The following is a 22006-nucleotide window of genomic DNA, read 5'->3' as shown; positions in this document are numbered from 1 at the left end:
AGTTTACTTAAATCTAAACTGCCAAATTACAAAATGGTACGACAAATCATTTTATAGTAATAGTTTTTGCTCTAAACAAGTTAGCAATTATATTGTATGTAATCAGTAGCTGGTAATAAGTTAAGATTTTTCAAACCCTGAAAAAAATAAATCCAAAATTTCCTTTTTAAAACTCAATTTTTGACTACTCCCAACAACTCTACTCAACTAAGAAACTAAAAACTTGTTTTAGGGGTTTTAAATTTATTCGTTTTCCTCGCTACGTAATCGAGCATTAGGGTTTGTGACATAAATATTCAACTCATTTGCTCGTTGAACAATAATTTTACGTTTACGACTTGACACGGCGTGACCAATTTCAGCAGCAAAACTACGGTTGGACATTAACAAAACCTAAAACATAATTTTTTAAAGTTATTAGACGAAAGTAAATTCGTAAAAAATAACTATTTATATTTTATATATACAAGTTAAAAAAAATTAACATATATAAAAAATATATATATACTTATAAATAATAAAATTCAACCACTATTAAACTATTTTAATTTTAATATAACCAAGGTTAAGCTTTAATTTTAAAACAATTCCAAAAAAAATTCAAAAAAGGGTTTATATTATAGTATGACCAATAATAAAATTATAAACTCTGATATTTAAGCATGAAAAATAGTAAAAAGTCTAATAACGTGTTGCCAATGTATTTTTTAATTTAATTTTTTTTTAAGCAAGATGACTAAAAGTTTTTCTTTAAATGGCATAAAATGATCTTACCTCCAAATCACGAACATTGTGTACGAGAAGTTTTCTAAATCCACGATGATCTCTCATGCAATGTTTTGTCTTCTTCTCGCTTCCATACCCAATGTTAGGCATCTTATATTGACCCTTGAACCGACGTCGAACTCTGCTGTCAATACCCTTTGGTTTTCTCCAGTTTGTCTGATTTTGGGCAAAATAACAAACATTACAGGGGCACTAGTTTACAGGAACTAACCAAAAAAATGACTTTTTTTATTTATTTATCTTTGATGTGGAAAAGTCGACAACACGACCTAAACATAGAGTAACATTAGTTACCCTAACCCAATCTCGAGCTGCCTTTGGCAGTTTGGAATATTATAGATTAAAATTGCCTGATATTCAAACTCAGGACCTAATGTAGTAAAGCCAAGTCTTTTGACCACCATACCATCCAGTCTGGAAAGTAGGGCAGTTTTCGACGAGATCTCGTGCGTGCAAGCGTAAAAAAACGTGTGACTGCGCGTGCACGCGTACCAAAATTTTCGGTCTGTGCACGCGTGATTTATGTTAGCGTGTTTTAGGCGTCAGTACTGTGCGTGCACATTTTTTTAAGACACCAGGCGTGCATTTTTTTTAATGAAAAAAATATCTCGTGCGTGCACGCTGCCCTACTTTCCAGACTGCCATACCATGCAGACTATATTAACAAAATATTTTCTTAAATTAAAAAAAACATATTTTTATATATATAGTATATATATTTTTTTAACAAAAAAAAAAGATATTTTGGCAACATAAACATTTTTAAAATATTAAAATAACAAAACACTTTTTACAATAAATTGCCAACATGCAAAAAATAAACAAATTAATCAAATTCTTGTAACTTACCGGTAACTTCTTGTATCGGTCAGATTGATGACGAATAAATTTCTTTACTCGCTTTTTCACAATCTTCTTGTTAACTACCGGCCTGGGCGACATCTTTGTGCTGAAAATATCATGACAGAATAACGTTAATATTGTTTTTATATAGTAACGTTTACGTTTTATGAATTTTTTAACTTTAAAATATTTTGCGATTTTTGTTAGGCTAACACATTAATTTCTGCAAAGACATAAAACTAAAATGACATTACTTATATAAAACATGTTTTACTAACTGTTTTACTTGTAAATTTATGTAAATATGGCCTATTTTTTGCCTAAAATCGCAACAATTTAGCAAAATTTACTCACTTTTTAGTCAAAACCCCGAGATAAAAAAAGAACGAGTGGACACGAGATTTGCCGAAATGTGCAATTACAACCACTACTGGCGCTATTCACATTTTAATTATCCTCAAAATGTCTTAATGTAAGTTGATTTAAATAAGAAAAAGGATTTAAAATACACTTAACAAAATAATTTAGTAACAATTGTTAACTAAAAATAACATAAAACTTTAACCTAAAACATAAAAAAAACATGTTTTATGTTTTGGATTTTATTTAAAAAGCCATTGTTTTTAAACCCTAATTGGTTTGAGTTTTCATCGAGTTTTACTTACTTTTTACAAACCGATAGCTTCTTGTTTTTTAATTAACCACGCTAAAAGTTTTGAAAAAAATTGATTGCAATATACCAATTAATTCCCTACAGAAAAGAATTTAATTGTAAGGCAAAAATATTGATCCATTTTTGAGCTGGTCGAAGGTCGCAAATGGATTTATTGGCAAACATAAATTCGATGAAGACGAAAACACAGCACAGATTTAAAAATATTTTAATAAACATCAGATATGCACAGGTAGATTTTGGAATAGTTAAAAGGTAAAAGTGTAATACAATATATTATAAAAGAGCCACAGTTGTCTAAAATCGAACTTAGGCCTAGGTTATACATTTTAAATATTAAGAGATGGCCTATAGCTTAAATCAAATATTGGTAGATACAAATCTTTATTTACGTACAACGACTTTATTATAACTGTGTTGTTTATGCCGCTATATTTTCTGTTTTCAAGATAATTACATGGAGCATATAGCTACTAAATAATTGATCAAGGATAATTCTATTCACAGTAAATGTAGCTTATTCGTTGTAAAAGCTTTCAGATTTTGTCCTGTTTTTAAAAGCAATGTTTGGGTATATATTAGAACATGTTAAACTCCAAACTTCAGTTAGGTTAACAGTCAAGAGTCAAGACCATAAGACAAAGGCAGAAAAAGGCAAAATTTCATCAAAAAAATAAAAATTCTTTATGAACTACATTTTAGTAAGTTTTTATTGTTAAAAAGTTTGTTAAATTAAAAATATAAAATGTCGACAATGCAATCTGCAATGAGTTTTTTGAAACGCCGTTTCTCGGACACAAACTTCAACTCAAACCTTCCGAACGGGTACATGGTGGATAGTGACGATACACCAAGTCCCAGGACTACGTCATCACAAGGTGGAAGTACCCAATCTACCCCATCAAGACACCCCCAGCCCCAGCACTCCCCTAACCCACACAACACTAAGCAACTACCGGTAGCGAGCACTACGCAGCAGACAGGTTAGTATATGCTTATGCATAATTTAGTAAACAAACATTGGTTGATAATTACTTGTGTCTATTTTTACCGTACATTTGTTATAAACACTGTGCCAGTGTCCCAACAAAGAACAAACTTTGCTGTGTTATAAAATAAATGTGACTTAACTGTACGTATTTGATAATCCTTATTAAAACACATTTAAAAAGGCTTCATTTTAAAGTTGTACTAAATTGTTATGTAATTTAAATCGATTGTGGAAGTTAAAAAAATAAAATAATAATAATATGCAAAGTTCAATACACTTCATTGAACATAGATATATATTCTATGAATTTATACAATCACGTGAAAAACGATATCGGACCTTTTAACACTATATTGATTTAGGCAACCCGGGTTTTTTTGCTTCTTTGGCATCTGGCTATCCTTTAGCCGCTTTAAAGACAGATGGCGCCGAAAAAAGCAAAACTATACTGGTCATTGATGACCAACATACTAACTGGTAAAACCAAAAATTTAGTAAAATCATAATTTTGTACTTTATTTTTAACCCACAGAAAATGTCATTATTGAATTAGAAACATAAGCTATACTAACGGATAACCGAATTTATGAAAAAATTGCTAACATTTTTAATTTTAGGGCTAAATACTTCAAGGGCCATCAAATCCACAATGAATATAATATTAAAGTAGAACAGGTAACATATTTATCTTAATTAAAAATTTACAAAATGTAATTTAAAAAAATTAAATACTAACTTAATCATTTTTTTATTTTAATTTTAGGCTGAGTTTAGCGAAATTAGCCTCTCCAGCCAAAGTATAAGTGGTACAACGGTAGATATTAATTGTATAAGAAACGGAAATAGAATTGTAAGGTAAAAGCAGGGTTTATTTCGCTATTATACGAAGTTTTAAAATTCTATTGACATTGTATTAATTATGCAGCTGAATTGATTCTGATATTTATACAAGCTTAATATTTTATTAATTCAGTTTTTGTAAATATTTTAATTTATTTATTAAGGTATAAGAAAGCAGATTTTGCAAACTTAGAGTCTGCATTGCCTAGGTATTTTTATAGCATGTTGTTCAATGTTACAAGACATTTTTTCGATATTTTAGGTCTTTTAAACCAGATTTTTTGCTGCTCCGTCAGCCAGCCAGGTCAATGGTAGAAGGTGAAGATTTTCGCAATTTGATTATCGGTTTAAAATACGGCGGAATACCTTCAGTCAATTCCTTACATTCCACATACAACTTCATGGATAAACCATGGACGGTAGGACTTGACTTGAAAAAAACAAAATCGACTGAAAATCGATTTAGCAAAACCTCTTTTCGATTTTACAAGATTTCGACTTTACTAGCCAATCCATTAAAAAAATCAATAACTGTTTATATTCTATTGATCGTTTCTATAGCCTAGATTTTAGGAATATCTAACATCAAAATTTTAACAATCTGTTTGATAAAACACTTAGAACCAAATATTAATATATGCGCGTTTGTCAATTTGCTTAATGATTTCTTTCTTAAAAATGTAACAAGATTTTTTTTTGAAAATTTGTAAGAAAAATAACGCTTTATAATCGATTTTGGCATTTACTTTGTATTAACCAAACATTACAATAACATAATTGACAATTTGGTTTTCGATTTATTTACAAATATTTTAAATGTTAATGATAACTGTTCATGTGTTTAGAAGTTATACTAAAAAATGGCAATTTTCTTTATTTTTATACCAATAATTATTTTTTTGCTTGTTTTTTTAGTTTTCCCAACTTATCCGAATTCAGAAAAGATTGGGACGAGAAAAATTTCCTCTTGTCGATCAAACCTTTTACCCATCACATAAACAGATGGTAAGTTAAACGCATGCATTTACTAACATTTAATTCACCTAGACAATAGTATTTTTTCATAAAATCTGTAGAAAGGCCGACTCGACGGCCAAAAAATTTAATTAATTTGTTACTGGGTTTTGTCTTTGGGATATTATTGAGAATGTTGTCCGAAAAATAGTTTTTAAAAGTTTTGGGCACGATTATACCGTTTGTGCCTCTTAGGGCAGTGGAAAACGATTATGATATCTTTCGAATTTTTTCAAAAAGTATAAAAGCGCTAGACTTCGCTACAGAGTAAATGCAAAATACTTACTACATTTTCAGTTCAAGCAATATAAATTTATTTATTTCTCATTACCAATATTCAAAATGGCAAAAATGAAATTAAAGCGACAGTCTTAGAGTGTGGTTTAATTGTAATGTTTTCCCACGCAATAATGAGACTCTATTTTTCCACTCCTGTTTATTGGAAATTTAACATTAATATTTTATGCTGATTAAGTCGTGAGTAGACTAAAAAGATTCCATGGCAGTGTAATCATAAATATTATTGTCCTAAAAACATTTGGCGAAATTTGGCGGGTTGTAATTTTTGTATTTTGGTTTTTAAACAAATAGTTAGATGTAGAAACGGACTGAACGCATATTATATCAGTACATGACATAAAAATATACAAAAACCATATTATTGTGGTATTGTTGGTAAATTTACTATAAAAAAAAACATAATACCCGCTTCTTACATATCATAAGCACAAAATTACATATGATGCAATTTAGTTCTGTATCAAGGCATTACCTTATTGGGAACTAAAACATGGCTAGTGTAATACAATGGGTTTATTATCATCAAGTTAAATATTAACTGTGTTGCAAGGATATATTACGTCTGAAAGGGTAGTTATATTAACCACCAAGGTGTCTTTGAATCGCTTGTTTTATGTCTGGATTTTGACTGTTCTGCCTAAATGCAAATTTCCCTTATATCTAACTGATTGTTTATTGATATCTTTGTGGACTTAACACTATAGTGTGACATCAGTTCCCCTTTAAAAAAGTACATTAAAGGAGAACTGAACCAAAAAATATGAAAATTTAATATAAATAATTAAATTAAACTTGGTTCCGTAATTTAAATGTAAATATTTAAGAATATTGGTTTACCATTTTTACAAAGTTTAAGTTTGTCCCAAAATATCAGTGAGATCGGTTGGTAAATATTACATCTATTTGCAATGATTTTTATGAGTACTCGTATAAATTAATGCCAAAAAGTTTGCCGCTTTCCTTAAAAAGTTATTACACAACGTTACTACAGGACCCTTAAACAATTTTGCACTAAGCACCGTAATTTAAAAACAAATCATTTTTTTCGGTCGCTTTCATTTGAATTGTTACATCCTAAAGCAAATCAAATTTTGTTTTTGAATTTTACGACTAGACAAAATCACACCTGGAACTTCGCCTACGTGACATGACGTAGCGTAAATATCACGTGACCAGGTGGTTTGCAACACAATAAGTTTGGTGTTTACGACAACCCAAAAGTCATTTGAAAGTTTTGAAAACACAAGAATATTTTTAACTTTTTTACTTTATATAATAAAGTGCCCCTTAACATAATTATTGCAAAATCTTAGCTTTTTTAAATTTTATTTTCGACTTTTACAAATAAATCACAAAAATATTAACAAGGAAAATAAAGAAGAACTATGATAAACTATAGCAAGCAATCGAAGCATAAAACAATATAAAACAAATATATCAACACTAGGCAAATGCTATTTGCTCTGGGTTAAACAAATAAAATAAAGCTACAATGTAGTTAAAGTTTATAAACGACTTTTTCCTTACAGCCCACGCTTTACGTTAATAATGTTATATTAAAGCCCACGTGTTAGTTTGTTTGTTAAGTAACGTCAAAACTGACATCAACTGACAACTGAATCATGATCGCAAATTAGACGTCTGTAAACGTCTGTAAAAGCGGAAAACCCAATGATTTACAGAGGCAATAAAGCGAAATTGCTGGTCTGTATTATGTATCGATTATGTACATTAGTAAATCGGTAGTAGTTAAAGTACCTTAAGTAGGATTTTCATACGCCAGCGCACAAAAAAATTAAAGAAAAATAAAACAACAGTCTGATTTCAAATCACCTTGTTTGTAAAAGTTGTATATTATAGTTTAATTATTAACAGTTAAAAGGTTAAAAGCCTTTGGGGTTGTTAGAAAGCGCGTGTTGTCACATGATGCAACACGTCACAGTCACGTGACTGATCACAGTAGCTATATGTAAAAAAAGTATAGGAGTTATGGAAGTCCATCTCGGAGGAGTAGTTGCTGGTGATGACGCTTTGCTGCCTCCGCGGTGTTATGACGTCGTCTTCTCTTGTTGGAGGACTTCTTGACGTCACTGATGTTCCATAGACAGCGCCCCTTAGCGGACGGTTGGCACATAAAGTTGGCGGGGTGAAATTTGGAGCCGTGTTTTTTCTCCATTTTTGAAGTCCAAGCGCATTGGTATCGGTTCTAATATAAAATGTTAAATTTTAAAACATAAGAAATCAATTTTAAAAGGACCACTTCGAACTGGCTCCAAATTTAACCTATAGATAGGTTGTATTGGCCTTTAGAATCTAAAACTTCACATAAAAACAATTATTAAACTTATATTTACCTCTGCTTTGCATCTCGACCACGGACACGTTTTCACCTCACACCCCGCCTTGCAAGCCTGGTCGGAGTTCTCCATATTTTTGCGAATATTTCTTCGCTCGTTTTTCGAGAGAGTATGCCAGGCGATCACGTGGTCGCACAAACTAAAACTCAGTCGCCCTTCAATAATACGACCTGGCAATTTTAAAGGAAAATCGTTAAACGCTTGACGGAAATATTAAATATTAGCTAAGGGAATTGAAAGCGTATTCCCGAAGGAATTTGCCTAATGGCAGGAATTCAAATTAGTTTGATATAGAGTAGGTAATCGTAATGATTTAAATTGAATTAGACAGTAATGTCATGACGTGTTACTCTTTTGGAGTTAGCAACTACCTCTGTAATTGGAAGATTAGGCTAAAACCAAATATTACTATATTCTATATACAGCTTACACATTACCCTAGTGTGTTATAGTATGTTTAGGTTATATTAAGATATTGAAATATTTTAAATGCTTTCTTACCAATGATAAGATAAGTTTGCTTGAGTCTGAGTTTTTTCCCGCAAAGCCCCTCGTCTATGTTGGTGTAAATAAACATGTTTTGTTTGCTTGATATTTTTCTATCGATTCCCTTATACGCCTGAAATGTGAAGAATACTTAATTAAATTCAAGCACCATAAGTCTGCCCTTTGTCTGGAAATATACACCAAAAATTTAACCCTTTCAGTTAATATGTCGCACTATTGCGAATGCGCTAAGTTATATATAGGCGTGGTATAAAGTAAAGAGTTAGAAGGGTCTCTTATTGACATGGTGTTTATTAATAGCAACCTTTGGGCTGAATATTGGAATTCAGACGTCTAACTTTTATGTTGGTTTTACAAAGGTCGCACGCGCCTTCCGAATTTTATTTGATTATTGTCTACGCTTACACGGCGTGACAAAAAACAGGTCCCTAACAAAGATTACGTCCTTCCACTTAGAAGACAATTTCCCGTCGATTAAGTGTAATAACAGGTTTTACAAATTCCTGGCGAGTCTAATCTTCGTGTTTTCAGTATTAGGCGAGTAAGATTAAACAGAACGTTAAAACCAAGTTTCTATATTAGGCTCTGATGTGTTTAAACGTTAAGCAGGTGTCGTAAAGAATGTTTAATATTAATTAACACAAGGTATGCTACATTTCCTTGCCAAGCAAAAATTTTAAACATTCTTGTGAGATATATTTTGGTACACAGGCAATTTTACGAAATCGCTGTGTCATAACAAACTGTTAACGAAATATAACCCTATGTCTACTGTTAAAACCTTGTAGAAATACACGAATAAATCAAATACTTTAAAAGCTGTTTTTACCTTGTAGAGCTTAATCCTGTATCTTAAGAAATCAGCATTTTTATATTTCCCGCCCTCGGGTAGAAATTCAGGAACAATTTTTTCGTTTGGAGAAGCAGTCGGCTTAATAGCTGTTTCCATATACTCATCTAACCGTTAAAATCATAATTAGAAATATTTCAAAGAGAGTTTAGGTCACTTATAAAGTGACACATTGGGTTATTTGGTTATTTATACCACGGATCTCTTATCATAACATATTTATTATATCATATTAACTTGATTTAAACCTATTTTAAGTGACCACAATAGTACTTCAACAATTACTGCCTAAATTTAACTATGAAAAGTAAAAAAACTACTGTAATTTCTATAAATTAACAAAAAATAACCCATAAAATACACATTAATTTGGACAAAATAATACACTTTATGTATAGTAAGTTTTTTATAAATATTAGTTCAATTTTACCTTCGTCTATTACTTCATTCGTTTCAAATTTTTTCGGTTTATCAACCATATATATACTAGCGGGCTCGCCAGCACTTTTCTTTTCCCGACTCAGCTTTTCATCGACTCGAACAAACGCCTCGTTTCGAACTTTAACCAAGGCAACTGCAAGAAAAAAAACGTGTTAAAATTAAGGCAAGAAACGGAAAACTAATTAAACCTGCGGAATTGAAATAAAAAAGGCGTTTTTTTACTAAGTAAGGCTAGGCATTTTTTTGGCATGCAAAACCGCTTGTTTTAGACCAAAATTTTGAGTGTAAAAGCAAAATACATTTACCAATATAAAATTCCAGTATTTAGGAATATTAAATAAATTTTTAAAACCTGTTTTGTAACGGGAATACCGTTTTGATTGAACTACATTTGTGCAACCTGCAAATTAGCGTTCACGCAATCTTAAAATAGAACCCATAACCTTTTATTAACAGTTATGGTTATTAACTAACCATCAACGTCAATCAAAATGCCACTAAATTGATTTTTACGACGTTTTTATGGCGACAGATCGCGTTTACGATTATTGCGTCACAAAGAAGCGTTCTTATTTTCGCACCACAAAGCACGGGATCGCAATTTTGATTGTAACGTCACATAAGTGGGCCAAATTTGGTTTCAATTCAATTGATTCTTAATTTTTTTGGTGACATTTAAAAAAAATTTACATAATTTCTTTTATTTATCAAGTTATTTTCTTTTTGGTATCTTTATTAAATGTAATGGCATCGATTTTGTGCCCACGTTGTTACTAACTACATTACAATATCGATTTTAATGCAATTCATGATGTAGTCAAATCAAGGTGAAATGTTATTGAAAAAAAATTTGATTAGCGAAATTAAAATGCAAATTTCTCTAAAAAAATTAAAATTGCTCAATCGATTTTTGACTTTAGCGAATACTTACGCCTTGATAAGGCGTTTCACAAGAAATTTAAACTTAGTTCATTAAGATAAATTGAATTGACTTACTGAAGCTATTCTCTTCGCATATTGCTTCTTGTGGATGGGATGGCATACACATACAGCTTTCACCTTTTCTAACCAAGTTTAATAACAAAAAAGCACCACCAATCAACAGTGCAACTTTGCTTGACATCTTGAAAACTTATTTTTAATAAATTCGCCGTAAACTCTAATTTTTCAGTACCTATAAGTGTCTAACACGGTTGTTACAATACTATATTGATATGGAGACTAACTGCATCGCTCTCTTATATAGCAAACTTCGATGTAAACAAGCGAGAGACCGAAATAGAAAAAGGCCCACCCTGTCTTGTGCTAAAGAATGCTTGTAGATTATTTCGTTTGCATTACGTAATAATGATTACACCGTTGCTACGACGCTTTATCTTAGACGGAAGTAGTAAAAATTTGTTTTTCACAAATCTATTTTACGATGCCGGTTAATAGCCTTTACGTTACTTTGTCATTTCATGTTTTTTTTAGCTAAAAACGTCATAGATTTTCAGGTGGCGTGGGCTAATGTATGTTACATATTTGTGTTCGATGTTTTGCAGAATGTAACGGTTTTGTTAGCTTTGAATGGCCATTCTCCCTAAAAGTTGACATGTCAGTGTATTTGAAATAAGACCTTTTCCAAATAAGCTAATGTTATTATCCTTAGGATATTGCAGGTTTTTAAATTTCGAAAATAAAGGCATATAGAAAAAGTTGTATTGGTGAAATTAACTCTGTAAAATGTAATAAAAGTTGCCTGTTTTGTGGCAAAGTAAAATCGATTTTTTTGTAATTTTCGAAATGTTGAATTCGATTAAGTTGACTTAATTCGATTGACAGGCTTATTTTCTCGAAAATCATTAACCAATTTCTTACTGCCAAATACAGGCATAAAGCACTTAAAAAATGCGCAAGTGCTAAAAATAAATTCTGTTTTCCACAAAGACCATGGTTTTCTGGTGATATTTACATGTAAACAAACCCATTTTCCGTATTGTGATATAACTTACATGCTCACACGCCTTTTGAATTCAAAGAAATTACACCTAACTTATATTTCCACCCAAATCTTAACATTTTACACGTGAGAATAAAAATTCTGTTGGCTAAAATCATTACCTTACAATATGACGTGTTTTAAAGATGCAATAATAATAAATGTGATTAAATGATAGGTTATAACAAGGACAAAACCGCAGGTTACTTATGTTTTTATACAAGTTCAAGTAAACCACTTGAAGTAACACCAAAGACATATGTTTAAAAATGATTACTCATTTATATGTGCACATGTATTAGCATTTCTCTTCACCAGAAGCTGTTATTTTGTTACAATTGTTTTGTTATTAAAGTTAAACTCATACACAACTTCAAAAAACAAAATTTAATTTTTTTTTTTAAATAAAAAAATGTTAAATCTGCATTTTTCATGACTTAATATGGATTTAAAGTTTTTAATTTAAAGTTTAATAAATATACTAAGCACAGATTATAGAACATAATAAACAAATATTCGATTTACATTTGTTTATTGAAAAACATTATTAAGCCTTATATACGTACATAACTATAATTCAAATATATTTTAACAATTTTTCAAAAATCTCTACTGGCTCAGCAATTTGTTTTTTATTAAAAAAATTTTGACGTTTTTATTTTTTCGATGCCTAAAAATGATTAATCAAATTAAATTTATTTTAGGAATTTTTTAAAACAAAATAATATTTTTCACAGCGGGAGTGAAGTCTTTCTCAATTCAAAATCTAAAATTATATTTCATTTAAAAAAAAAATATAAAAAATTTATAATATAAAAATTATTCCAAAATTGGTAAACCAAATTTGGCAAAAAAATTAATAAAAAAAAATAAATCTTAATTTCCAACAAAAATTTATTTAAAAAAAAAAATTTTTTTAACTGAGTTCATTTAAATTTTGACCTTACTGTTTATAAAAATGTGCTCAAAAAATCATGATTAGTAATTCCGATAAATTAAAAATTAAATTAAAAAAAAATTTTTGTGTGAAAAATATTTTCGTTGTTTTCCGTTTCCGGTCCGAAACAACCGCGCGGTCGTCTGCGGTTGCCATGTCGCGCTCGCTGGTATTGTGACGTCACAATTCGAAACGCGGAGGTCCGATTTGTTAATGGACAAACTCACGGGGGATATGACGTCACCGAAATAGCATTGTTACGTCAAGAAAGCAATCTAATGGGAGAACAAAAAAATATAATGAAATTTGTATTTATAAAAAAATTAAAATTTTATAAAAAAAATATTTTTTTTTTAAATAAAAATATTTTTTGTATTTTAAATCACGCCAAAGGCCATCGCCATGTGTGGCTCAAAGTTTTATTTATTTAAAAACAAATCCGTAATCTTTAAAACCCTTCGCTTCACTTCAAATCAAGATCCATCGACTTAAAACAAAGTTTATCGCACTTTAAAACACCACATCAATCAAAAACCTATACTTTTTCAGGTGCGTTACGTCATAATTGATATCGTCTATGACGTCACAATGAGCATTGTGACACACGTAGCCCGAGGTCAAGTGTTGACCCTTAGCCAATAATGCATAGCCTTAAGATAGGCAAGTTATTGTCTCTAGAATGACCAAATATGGTAAATAACTTAGTATTTTATTTCTCGAATGCCTACGTGAGATTTTAGTGACATATTATGACGTCATAAGCATAATAGAACATTGTTCGCAACCGTGAAAAATTTGAATTGAATTTCAGTGTTTTTTATTTGTTTCGGTTGACATAAAATTAAAGTTTACCAAAAATGGGTTGTTTTTGAAAAAAATATTTTAAAAATAAATGCGATTTTAGTTTAGGTTTTAAAATTTTTGGAACAACTTTATTTTAAAATAATATTTTTTTTAATTTCTTATCAAATTTAATTTTTAAAATACAACTTCTAAAAAAATCGTCTAAATTAATCTATTTTTATTTAACTTAACCAAAAGGCTATATACAAAAAATAAAATAATAAATCATTTTAAAAAATATTTTTTAGCTTTTCTCATGAAACTATTTTTCAAAATTTTCCAATTTTTCCGAGAAAAAAATCACAAAAAAAACAAATCGATAACAATAAGAATGACGATAATCATTCTTACAGAATATTTGCGATTTAAAAACTAGGCGAGGTAGAAAGAAACATTTGGTCATTTCTCCATCCCCGCCCTTAGTTATCATTGACGTATATCTTAACCTTTATTTTGTTAGTAAAGTTAAATTATGAAGTCAACTACTAAAAAAATGATATGGCGTACTCGTTAAAAATTACTTAAATAAATACATTACAGCATAGACCTAATTGTTATGTTGTTTCGCGAATTTAAAAAAGTATTTCTGTTTACATATTAGTTTAAAAATGGAAGTTAAAAAAAAAATGGTCTTTCAAAAAAATTATTGCTTCCAGAGATTATTTTTTTATTAAATTTTACACTAAATTTGACGTACAAATTTCACATACAAAATTTTTGCAAAATGTTCAAATATTGATTTTTAAAATCAAATTAAATAATTTGCAGAGCAAACAGTTGTTTGACAGTAGGACAACCTAATGTACAATGCATATGACAACTCATTCTAAGCACAATGACCAAATGCAAATATTACAAAAACTAATGAATATTTATTACCGCCATTCAGTCTTGTGCCTGTTTGCATTTCTGTAAGAAGAATTTTTAAAATGACTTGAAAACAAAATTTAAGGTAGGGTCAATATTTTGCAAACCAAACGCCTTGACATAACAGCAATTCTTTAACTATGCAATTACGTCATACATAGTCTATGACGTCACAAATACAGCTTTGTTGTTTACGCTGTTTGTGAAAATCCCTTTTTATAGATATTAGTCGTTAAAAATTTATTACGTTTAATGTATTTTTAACGATGAATAGTGTATTTTGATTTTTTGTGTAGTTAGGACATATATTCTAGTTTTTTCTATACCAAACGAACCTTTCATATACTTTTAGACAGATGTGAATCTTTTTATAGTTCTAAGATAATGTTACATTTTAAATAGGGGGTATTAAGTAAGGATGTAGTCTTAGACAATGCGTTTTCTTTAACTAAAATTTCAAAACACGCAATTTGTATTTACAATTGTTGTATTTAAAAGTAGAACCAAATTAATATGGCTTAAGTATTCCTGCAAAAACAATTTTTAAAATGTACAGAAGTTATAATACTGAAAAAAATCATTGTGTAAGCATATATAAAAAAAAACTGTTACAAAAATCTTGTCACTCTAAATCGCCCACTGCCGGTTGCATTTTTACATATCTTCAGGTCGAGATTTAGGATGCAAAGCATTGTGCCAGGCGCATTTACCGCCACCTGATCTGTGAACACAAGCAAAGTTGAACGCAGCGCTACTTCTTAACGTGTATGTATTTTCCCACACACATTCACCCTTCTCAGCTTTCTATAATTCAGTTAAATTAGTTAGGTTTATACAAAAAGCTTGCGTTATTTTTAACTTTAACTCTGTATGAAAATAACAGCTTTTGAAAATAACAGCAACTTCTATGTATCTAAAGCGCGCAAGTGCTATATAACCAAATATTGAAAAATAACGATTTTTTTGCAACGGAACAAAGTAATTTAACACCAAATATTCGTCCACAGTGTCTTTACTTACCCTTTCTTCGCATTCCTCGCTATAGCAAACGCGAACATGGCAAGTTCGACAGCCTTCCGCGAACCTTGTGTTCAAGTTACTTCCAATTTGTTTAATTTCTTTCTTGGTTAACGTCGTTAAATCCAGTTGGTAGTCGCAATACACGAATGAGTATTCGCCGCCATTGTGTGTGCCTTCGAATAAAAATATAAGATGTTTATGAATTTATGTGCATTATATGATGTTTATAAGAAAATATAGACATCATATAACGCACATAAAATATAGACATCATATAATACCGCCATTGTGTATGCCTTCAAATAAAATTATAAGATGTTTATGAATTCATATGTGCATTATATGATGTCTATAAGAAAATATATGGTATATTGTATACTTAAATGTAAAGCTTGAGTAAATAGCTTTACAATATATTTAATAATATCCAAACATCAGAATTTTTGACAACCGGTTGCGTGAGGAATCGATTACTAATTCTGCCGTGTTAACAAACGTTATTCAACCTGATAATTCCAAGTACAAATTTGTGGTCGATGATTTATTTTAAAAATATACCTTTACAACAACCGCTTTTTACTTTGCAAAATAACCCAAGATTATTACCATTATTTATACAGGTCTATATATTACTACTACATTAAACATTTTGACAATATGATAGCTTTTATAAATATCTTACCCATCAAAATATAGGTACTTTTGAGGTTAAGCGAACCCCCGCACGTTGCCCCTGAACTCGAGGTGTAAAAATAAACAGTTGAGTTACTTGACAGTCCTATATCTTCTCCTTTATAAACCTTTACATAAAAAAAAATATTGATTTCTTAAGAATTAGTTTAATAGTAGCTTAAACTTAAACTGTAAAGCAACTTTTCAATTAACTAACCTTTATTATTTTAACTTCATATCGAGTATGAGTAGGAAAATCATATATACTTTCTTCTAAAAATCCCGGATAAAAAGCATAACCTAAAACATCATATTAATAAGAAAAAAAATTAAAACAATTTTTTTAATTAAAATATAATAAGTTTTAGTAATGATTTATGATGTACATGCATATTTATTTACCTGGATAATCATCTGGAGAGCGTTTGGTCTTTCCATACAAATGAGCTACAAAAGTACAAATTGTTTTTATCAAAAATTAAATTCTCGAAATTCATATATTTAGTAACAAATACAGTTTACAGTAGTTTTTAAAAACTTACGCTGAGCACTAGGTGGGGCATCTTCTGCGCGTAAACCAAGAGGCTTAGCTCTTACACCCTAAATCAAAATAACGTGTCATATAGTTTGTTGTAAGTATACGGAAGAACTCTATTTTGAAAATTGCTACAACATACCTGAAAATGCTGTCCTGGCATTGCACCATCCGGTCCTCTATAAACATACGGGGGTTCACGGTAAGCTGCAGCTTCTAAGTTTTCTGGTTGGTCGTTTTGGGGCCCTTCAACAGTAGAATGATTATTTACAACACTATGTACTTCCCCGGTAATGACTTCTTCGGGAATATGCGGGAGCTGAACCGGGTTACCTTCGACAGCTGGCTCCTCAACATGACTGTTTATGTTATCTTTTGGGTTAGGATCAGAATTTAAAATCACAGGTCCTAGCTCAAGCACAGGTGGTATAAATATTCCCTCAAAGGGGCTTTCTTCGTTAAGAATTTCCGGAGATCCTATCGCATCAGGTTTGTCAACTTTATCTTTCGAAATAGGTTCTACCACGCTACTTGAAGGTTTGTGGTGGACGACGTTCGGGCTTCCTATCGTTTCAAGGGTACCAGTTGAGGGGTCAGGAATATGCTAAAAATGATATTTAGTTAGTAAAACAATTAAATTTGATAAAAATAGAAGCAACTCAGAAATCTTACTTCTTCTAGACCTTCAGAGATCTCAGGATAAACCCCTTCACTTACGATAGGCTCGGGTGCCCACTCTTTATCCTCAATTTTCGGAGTTTCTTTCTCTTTCGGATCAGTACCGAGAGGTGTGACTTCAGTGGTTGTATCTTCTGTTGCGGGTACGGTTGTAGTAGTAGTTGCTGGTTCGCTTGTAAAAACTGGTATAAATTTATTATTCTCAAAACTTCCATCTACTGTGCTGCGCACGTACGCTTTGACCACTGAAAATGTAAGACAAAAGTTTAAAAACTAAAAATATGTTAAGCGACCTTTTTTATTCTTAAAAGTAATGGGTAACAAGTTTAAATTCTACATTTTTTTTAGTACCAATATCGTACAATTAACTGTTACAAACTTAAGCTGTGCCAAAAAAATGGACGTTTAATTAAAAACAGTTTATTTTATGCCAATAAGATTATTTAGCCTAGTTATTTACCATAGTCTGCATCACAATAGTGAACTTGTGGATGGGTCATTGCACAACTGCAACATTCAGACTGTTTTATAATCGATAAAACCAATAAAGTAACACCAATTCCTAATAACAACTTCATGTTTTATACAAAACTTTCCTAAATAATTAAGTTTTGTTAATCTTCTGTACAATCATATTTACATAAAACTTAATTTTTAATGTACTGTACTATTTACTCTGTAAACATGTTATACACTAAGCAGATCTCTCTCTATTAAATCTTCTTCAAATATTAAACTATTAACTTTAAATAAACATCAACTGCTATTTCTTTGCTAAAACCGATCTGCTGAAAATTGAATCTACATGTTTGCTTTTATATTGAAAATGATATCCTTATACGTGTATTCTGTGACGTTGCGGCGTCTATTTGATTGAAAATCTAGACCGGAAAGCTGTCTTACTTTTCCATACAAACTAAGACTATTTCTGCAACTTACCCTAACATAGAAACGAACACACAAATCTGATATATTTACATCAACAAATACATGCAGGGTTACAGTCATGATATAGGCACGAAACATAAACGCACACTCTATAATACTTTGCTAAAAAAGCTAAATTTAAGAAAACTGACAAAAAATCGTCTTGCTTGATATACCAAGTGTAGCACTTTGCTTTACATGCATTGCAAAATCTGCTTTATAAGCCATTGTTTACCACTCGAGCCTGTAATGTTACTAAGATAGCAAGTAATTGTGAATCAGATGGAAACGTCTGGGAGAAAATGCCACTCAGCATTTTTGAAATTGATTTCCTAAAACGGTAAAGGTTATTTTACGCAGTGTTTACATTAACAAGCCTACATGATATTCAAGACTTTGCCCTTTTTAGCAAAGTTTACTGATGTTGTTGTCTAAAATGTTTTTTTTTACAACATTTCGAGACATATCAAATATTTTAGGGTCTGGTTAATGTCTTTAATATTGATCACAGTTTCTTTTTTTGTAAAGAGAAAATTGCATTACGAATATGTTTGTGCGAATAGAAATACAACATCACATTACTGTGACAAATTCGCCTTAAAACCTGGGGAATTTTGTTTAAAATTGCGAATGTCAATTTCTCTCAACTTAAGCTACAACAATGATTGATATACTACATCAAAAAGCACAAATTTCGACGAAAACAAGTTTTAAATTGCTACAGTTGCCATATAAGTATTGTCGCCTATAATAAAGTCGGCAAAACAGGCTAAAAATGCTTTTAAAACTGAATAATTAATCACCAAAACATATCGGTAATAAAAAAGGGACTTGCCGGGAAAGTCAACGAAAGTTCCCGTAATTGATTCGCGTTGGTCCGTTGTATATGTAAGGTTACGTTAAGGCCAGTGACCCATAATAACACATGTTGACCTTATACACTTTATAATGTGCTTTCGGCCATTTCTATGTTTTAACATAAACATTACACATTATTTTGGCGCGACAATTTGATATTACAACGATGATTTAATAAGTGCAAAAAACGCCTAAAAGATTTGCACGCGGTAATAGTAATAGCTTTAAAATGTTAAAAATAAGTGAAAAACTAATTTTACTCACCAAAGATAAGTTTAAAACAGCCTCTTTAGTTTAAGGTGACATTTTCTTTAAAATTTCTATAAAAAATACATAAAAATGTGTAAAATTTGATGTACAAAAATTATTAAACAAGATTCAGATACATTTTCCAGACTTTGAATATTAAATAAAAATTATTTATTGTTTTCATTTTAGCTGACGTCATCATATTTTCCCGTCGTTCTCAAAATCGGTCATGCGCATCGAGGCATGGCCAAGTTCAAGGTGGACAACCATTACGAGTTCCAGGACGTTGTTAGCGTCGCGGCTCTTACAAACGCTTACGTGGTATCGGAAGCCTATATTGATGCCATGTATGACGTAAGAGTGCAGAAGATTGGCGGAAATTACAAGGCTTTTGTGTAAGTTATATTTTAAAGTTCACGTCCTATATTGCACGTGTATTGAATAGCCTATATTTAATTCTATATATATTAGGTAAGTTCGCGTTTCCGTTTAATTTTAAAGTTGCCTTTGCGTACGTTTAAAATTGCATATTTGTCGTACGTTTATTCCGGTCGTTTCTACATTAAAATTATTTTTAGTAGTTGTTATATGAACGTAAAGGGAAATTTACACATTTGTACGTAAGATTTATTTATTTCGACGTCATATTAATATGAAAATGCTTCGATTCCTAAATAGCCTTTTATGGGACATAACAAACCGGCAGCATGATGTACTGGTAAGAACACTTGCTACACCACACATGAGGTCGTTGGTTCAATCCCCACTGATATCATGCTGTAGCGCTCTTGATTAACACTTAATCAGCCGCATAATTATCGGGCAATTATAATCTATAATATGCCAAACTTCCACAGGCAACTCGAGAGTGGGTCGGAGTAACTTGTGTTACTCTATGTTTAAGTCGCGCATTCGACTTTCCAACATCGAGGATAAAGATATATACAAAAAAACAGCTTATACCCAAAAACGGTAACCAAAATTTGCGCTTGTATTTTTGCTTATTATCTCATTCGTAAACAACACTGCTAAATCAATACCTAAGCCCCTCCCATATTACATTTGATTGACAGACGGACCTCAACATCTAAGAATTGGAAAGCTAACACGGGTTCGGCAATGTTGGAAGAGATTAAGATGACTGATAGATATAAGTTGTGGGTCGATGCTTGTAGTGAAATGTTCGGTGGTTTGGACATTGTTGCTGTCAAAGCAGTACATGGAAAAGACGGCAAGGACTACATTATTGATGTAAGGGTTTATTTTTTAATTTTTTAAAATTAAAATTTTTAATATACTGATCCTACAAATATCACTTTAAAATATTTATTTTTTTTTCATTAATTTATCCTCGATATTGAAAGGTTGACTTTACGACCTGAACATAGAGTAACATCATTTACCCCGACCTACCGTTTTTCGCGCTTTATTTAAGGGCACTCAAGCATGAGATCGGTGGGGATCGAACACAGGACCTCATGTAGTAAAGTCAATTGATATGTCCTCTACACCAAGCTGACAGATTCTATCATTTCTGTGGCCTCAAAACTCCTAAAATCCTCCAATATACATGTATTAAAAAGACTACAGTTTAACGCAAAAATTAAAAATATTAAAAACAACTACATTCACATACAAACATTAGGTTAGCGACTGCAGCATGACCTTATTAGGAGAGAGACAGGAGGAAGACAGAAAGATGATTGCAGACCTTGTGATGTGTAGAATGACTGCTTGTACCCGACCAAGGCAAGAAGTGGCGAATGTTGTGGGCAGGGTTATGCAGAGACAAACCAGTAACCAAAGGTAATAAAAATTCGTGTGTTTTTGGATTAAAAAATTCACAAATTTTTAAACATTTATTAAAGTTAATGTATTTCTTTTTTTTAAGCAGAGAAAACGCGGCTCAAAATCGACAACAACACCAATCACCTAGACATCAACAACATATTTCAACACACAAGTCAACAACGGCTGCTTCGGCCCCACCATCTCGTCCCCCTTCCGTTCCATCGAGTGTCCACGGTTCGGAGCCGTCGTCCCCGGTCGCCACCCGCCGGGATAATTCCAGCGAACCAGGGTCGCCAGTTGGAGGTAGAGAGCGAAAATATTCACGCCCAGGCACGATAAGCGAAGATGAAGAAAGCAAGGCAGAGAAAATTCGAAGTCTTCGGCAATCGTTTGCAAATTTATTCGAATAAATTTTACAATAGTTTTACATGCTTCGGTAACCTAAAAAATAAAGTCTTTGTTCTAATCTTACCAAATCTTCTAATACCACCTCGAAAACTGACAGATCGACATCGTTAACTTGATCATTTAAGAACGAAATATACTCAGATGACAAGTCAAAAGGTTGACCACAAGCAAAAAAATAACATCAATGTCATTAATTTTGTATTTAACTGCAAGAGTTTAATCATTATTCGTCCTAAGTTAGTAAAAAACATTTACTGCTTTTTTATAAGCTGCTATAGACTATCATTTATCGTTGTTTTTACTTAATAATTTGCTTTAAAAATAATGTATAATATTTATTGTTTTGTAGTCATTTGTATACATTTAAAAATATATTCATGATAATTTCAAAATAGAAAAAAATTTAAATTTCGTACTGTATATTTGTCAAGTATTAATCTAGTTACCATGATTTAAATATTAAAGTTGTGCAATATTTAAGTATCATATAATATGCTTGGTGCATTTTGTCGTGAATTATTTTGTTTATTGAGGTATATTGTATTTTTGTATATATTGATTTTTGACAGAATATAATAGAAGTTATCTGGCAAGAAATCGTACTGGCGACGTCAAAAATTAAGCATGTTTGAAATAAA

The 22006-nt window shown here is 31.1% G+C and overlaps 4 protein-coding genes across 4 annotated transcripts; 1 reads left to right on the top strand and 3 right to left on the bottom strand.

Annotated features, from left to right (window-relative positions):
• Positions 1 to 37: 37 nt before the first annotated feature.
• LOC145744637 (large ribosomal subunit protein eL32-like) lies at positions 38 to 2028 on the bottom strand. Its single transcript, XM_082562536.1, has 4 exons — positions 1984 to 2028; positions 1636 to 1735; positions 775 to 942; positions 38 to 393 (listed from the first exon to the last, which is right to left on the bottom strand). The coding sequence occupies exons 2-4, from the start codon at positions 1726 to 1728 to the stop codon at positions 244 to 246; spliced, it is 411 nt and encodes a 136-aa protein (XP_082418662.1). The 5' UTR covers positions 1729 to 1735; positions 1984 to 2028; the 3' UTR covers positions 38 to 243.
• Positions 2029 to 3047: 1019 nt separating this feature from the next.
• LOC145745101 (synapsin-3-like) lies at positions 3048 to 21594 on the top strand. Its single transcript, XM_082563095.1, has 10 exons — positions 3048 to 3285; positions 3656 to 3770; positions 3911 to 3968; positions 4057 to 4148; positions 4396 to 4552; positions 5049 to 5138; positions 19359 to 19564; positions 20243 to 20420; positions 20815 to 20975; positions 21061 to 21594. The coding sequence occupies exons 1-10, from the start codon at positions 3048 to 3050 to the stop codon at positions 21368 to 21370; spliced, it is 1605 nt and encodes a 534-aa protein (XP_082419221.1). The 3' UTR covers positions 21371 to 21594.
• LOC145745103 (metalloproteinase inhibitor 1-like) lies at positions 6762 to 10799 on the bottom strand. The gene is made up of 6 exons (XM_082563098.1): positions 10599 to 10799; positions 9592 to 9735; positions 9141 to 9268; positions 8306 to 8423; positions 7802 to 7974; positions 6762 to 7653 (listed from the first exon to the last, which is right to left on the bottom strand). Exons 1-6 carry the CDS (start codon positions 10723 to 10725, stop codon positions 7435 to 7437), a joined length of 909 nt encoding a protein of 302 aa, XP_082419224.1. The 5' UTR covers positions 10726 to 10799; the 3' UTR covers positions 6762 to 7434.
• Positions 14671 to 17733, bottom strand: LOC145745102 (uncharacterized). Its single transcript, XM_082563097.1, has 9 exons — positions 17596 to 17733; positions 17130 to 17380; positions 16600 to 17061; positions 16465 to 16522; positions 16325 to 16369; positions 16140 to 16222; positions 15933 to 16050; positions 15251 to 15423; positions 14671 to 15034 (listed from the first exon to the last, which is right to left on the bottom strand). Exons 1-9 carry the CDS (start codon positions 17711 to 17713, stop codon positions 14885 to 14887), a joined length of 1458 nt encoding a protein of 485 aa, XP_082419223.1. The 5' UTR covers positions 17714 to 17733; the 3' UTR covers positions 14671 to 14884.
• Positions 21595 to 22006: the final 412 nt, after the last annotated feature.

The sequence above is a fragment of the Corella eumyota genome, chromosome 3 (assembly GCF_963082875.1).
Source record: "Corella eumyota chromosome 3, kaCorEumy4.1, whole genome shotgun sequence".
Classification (NCBI taxonomy): domain Eukaryota; kingdom Metazoa; phylum Chordata; class Ascidiacea; order Phlebobranchia; family Corellidae; genus Corella; species Corella eumyota.
Note: the sequence above shows the minus strand (reverse complement) of the source record. Positions and strands in the feature narration are given on the sequence as shown.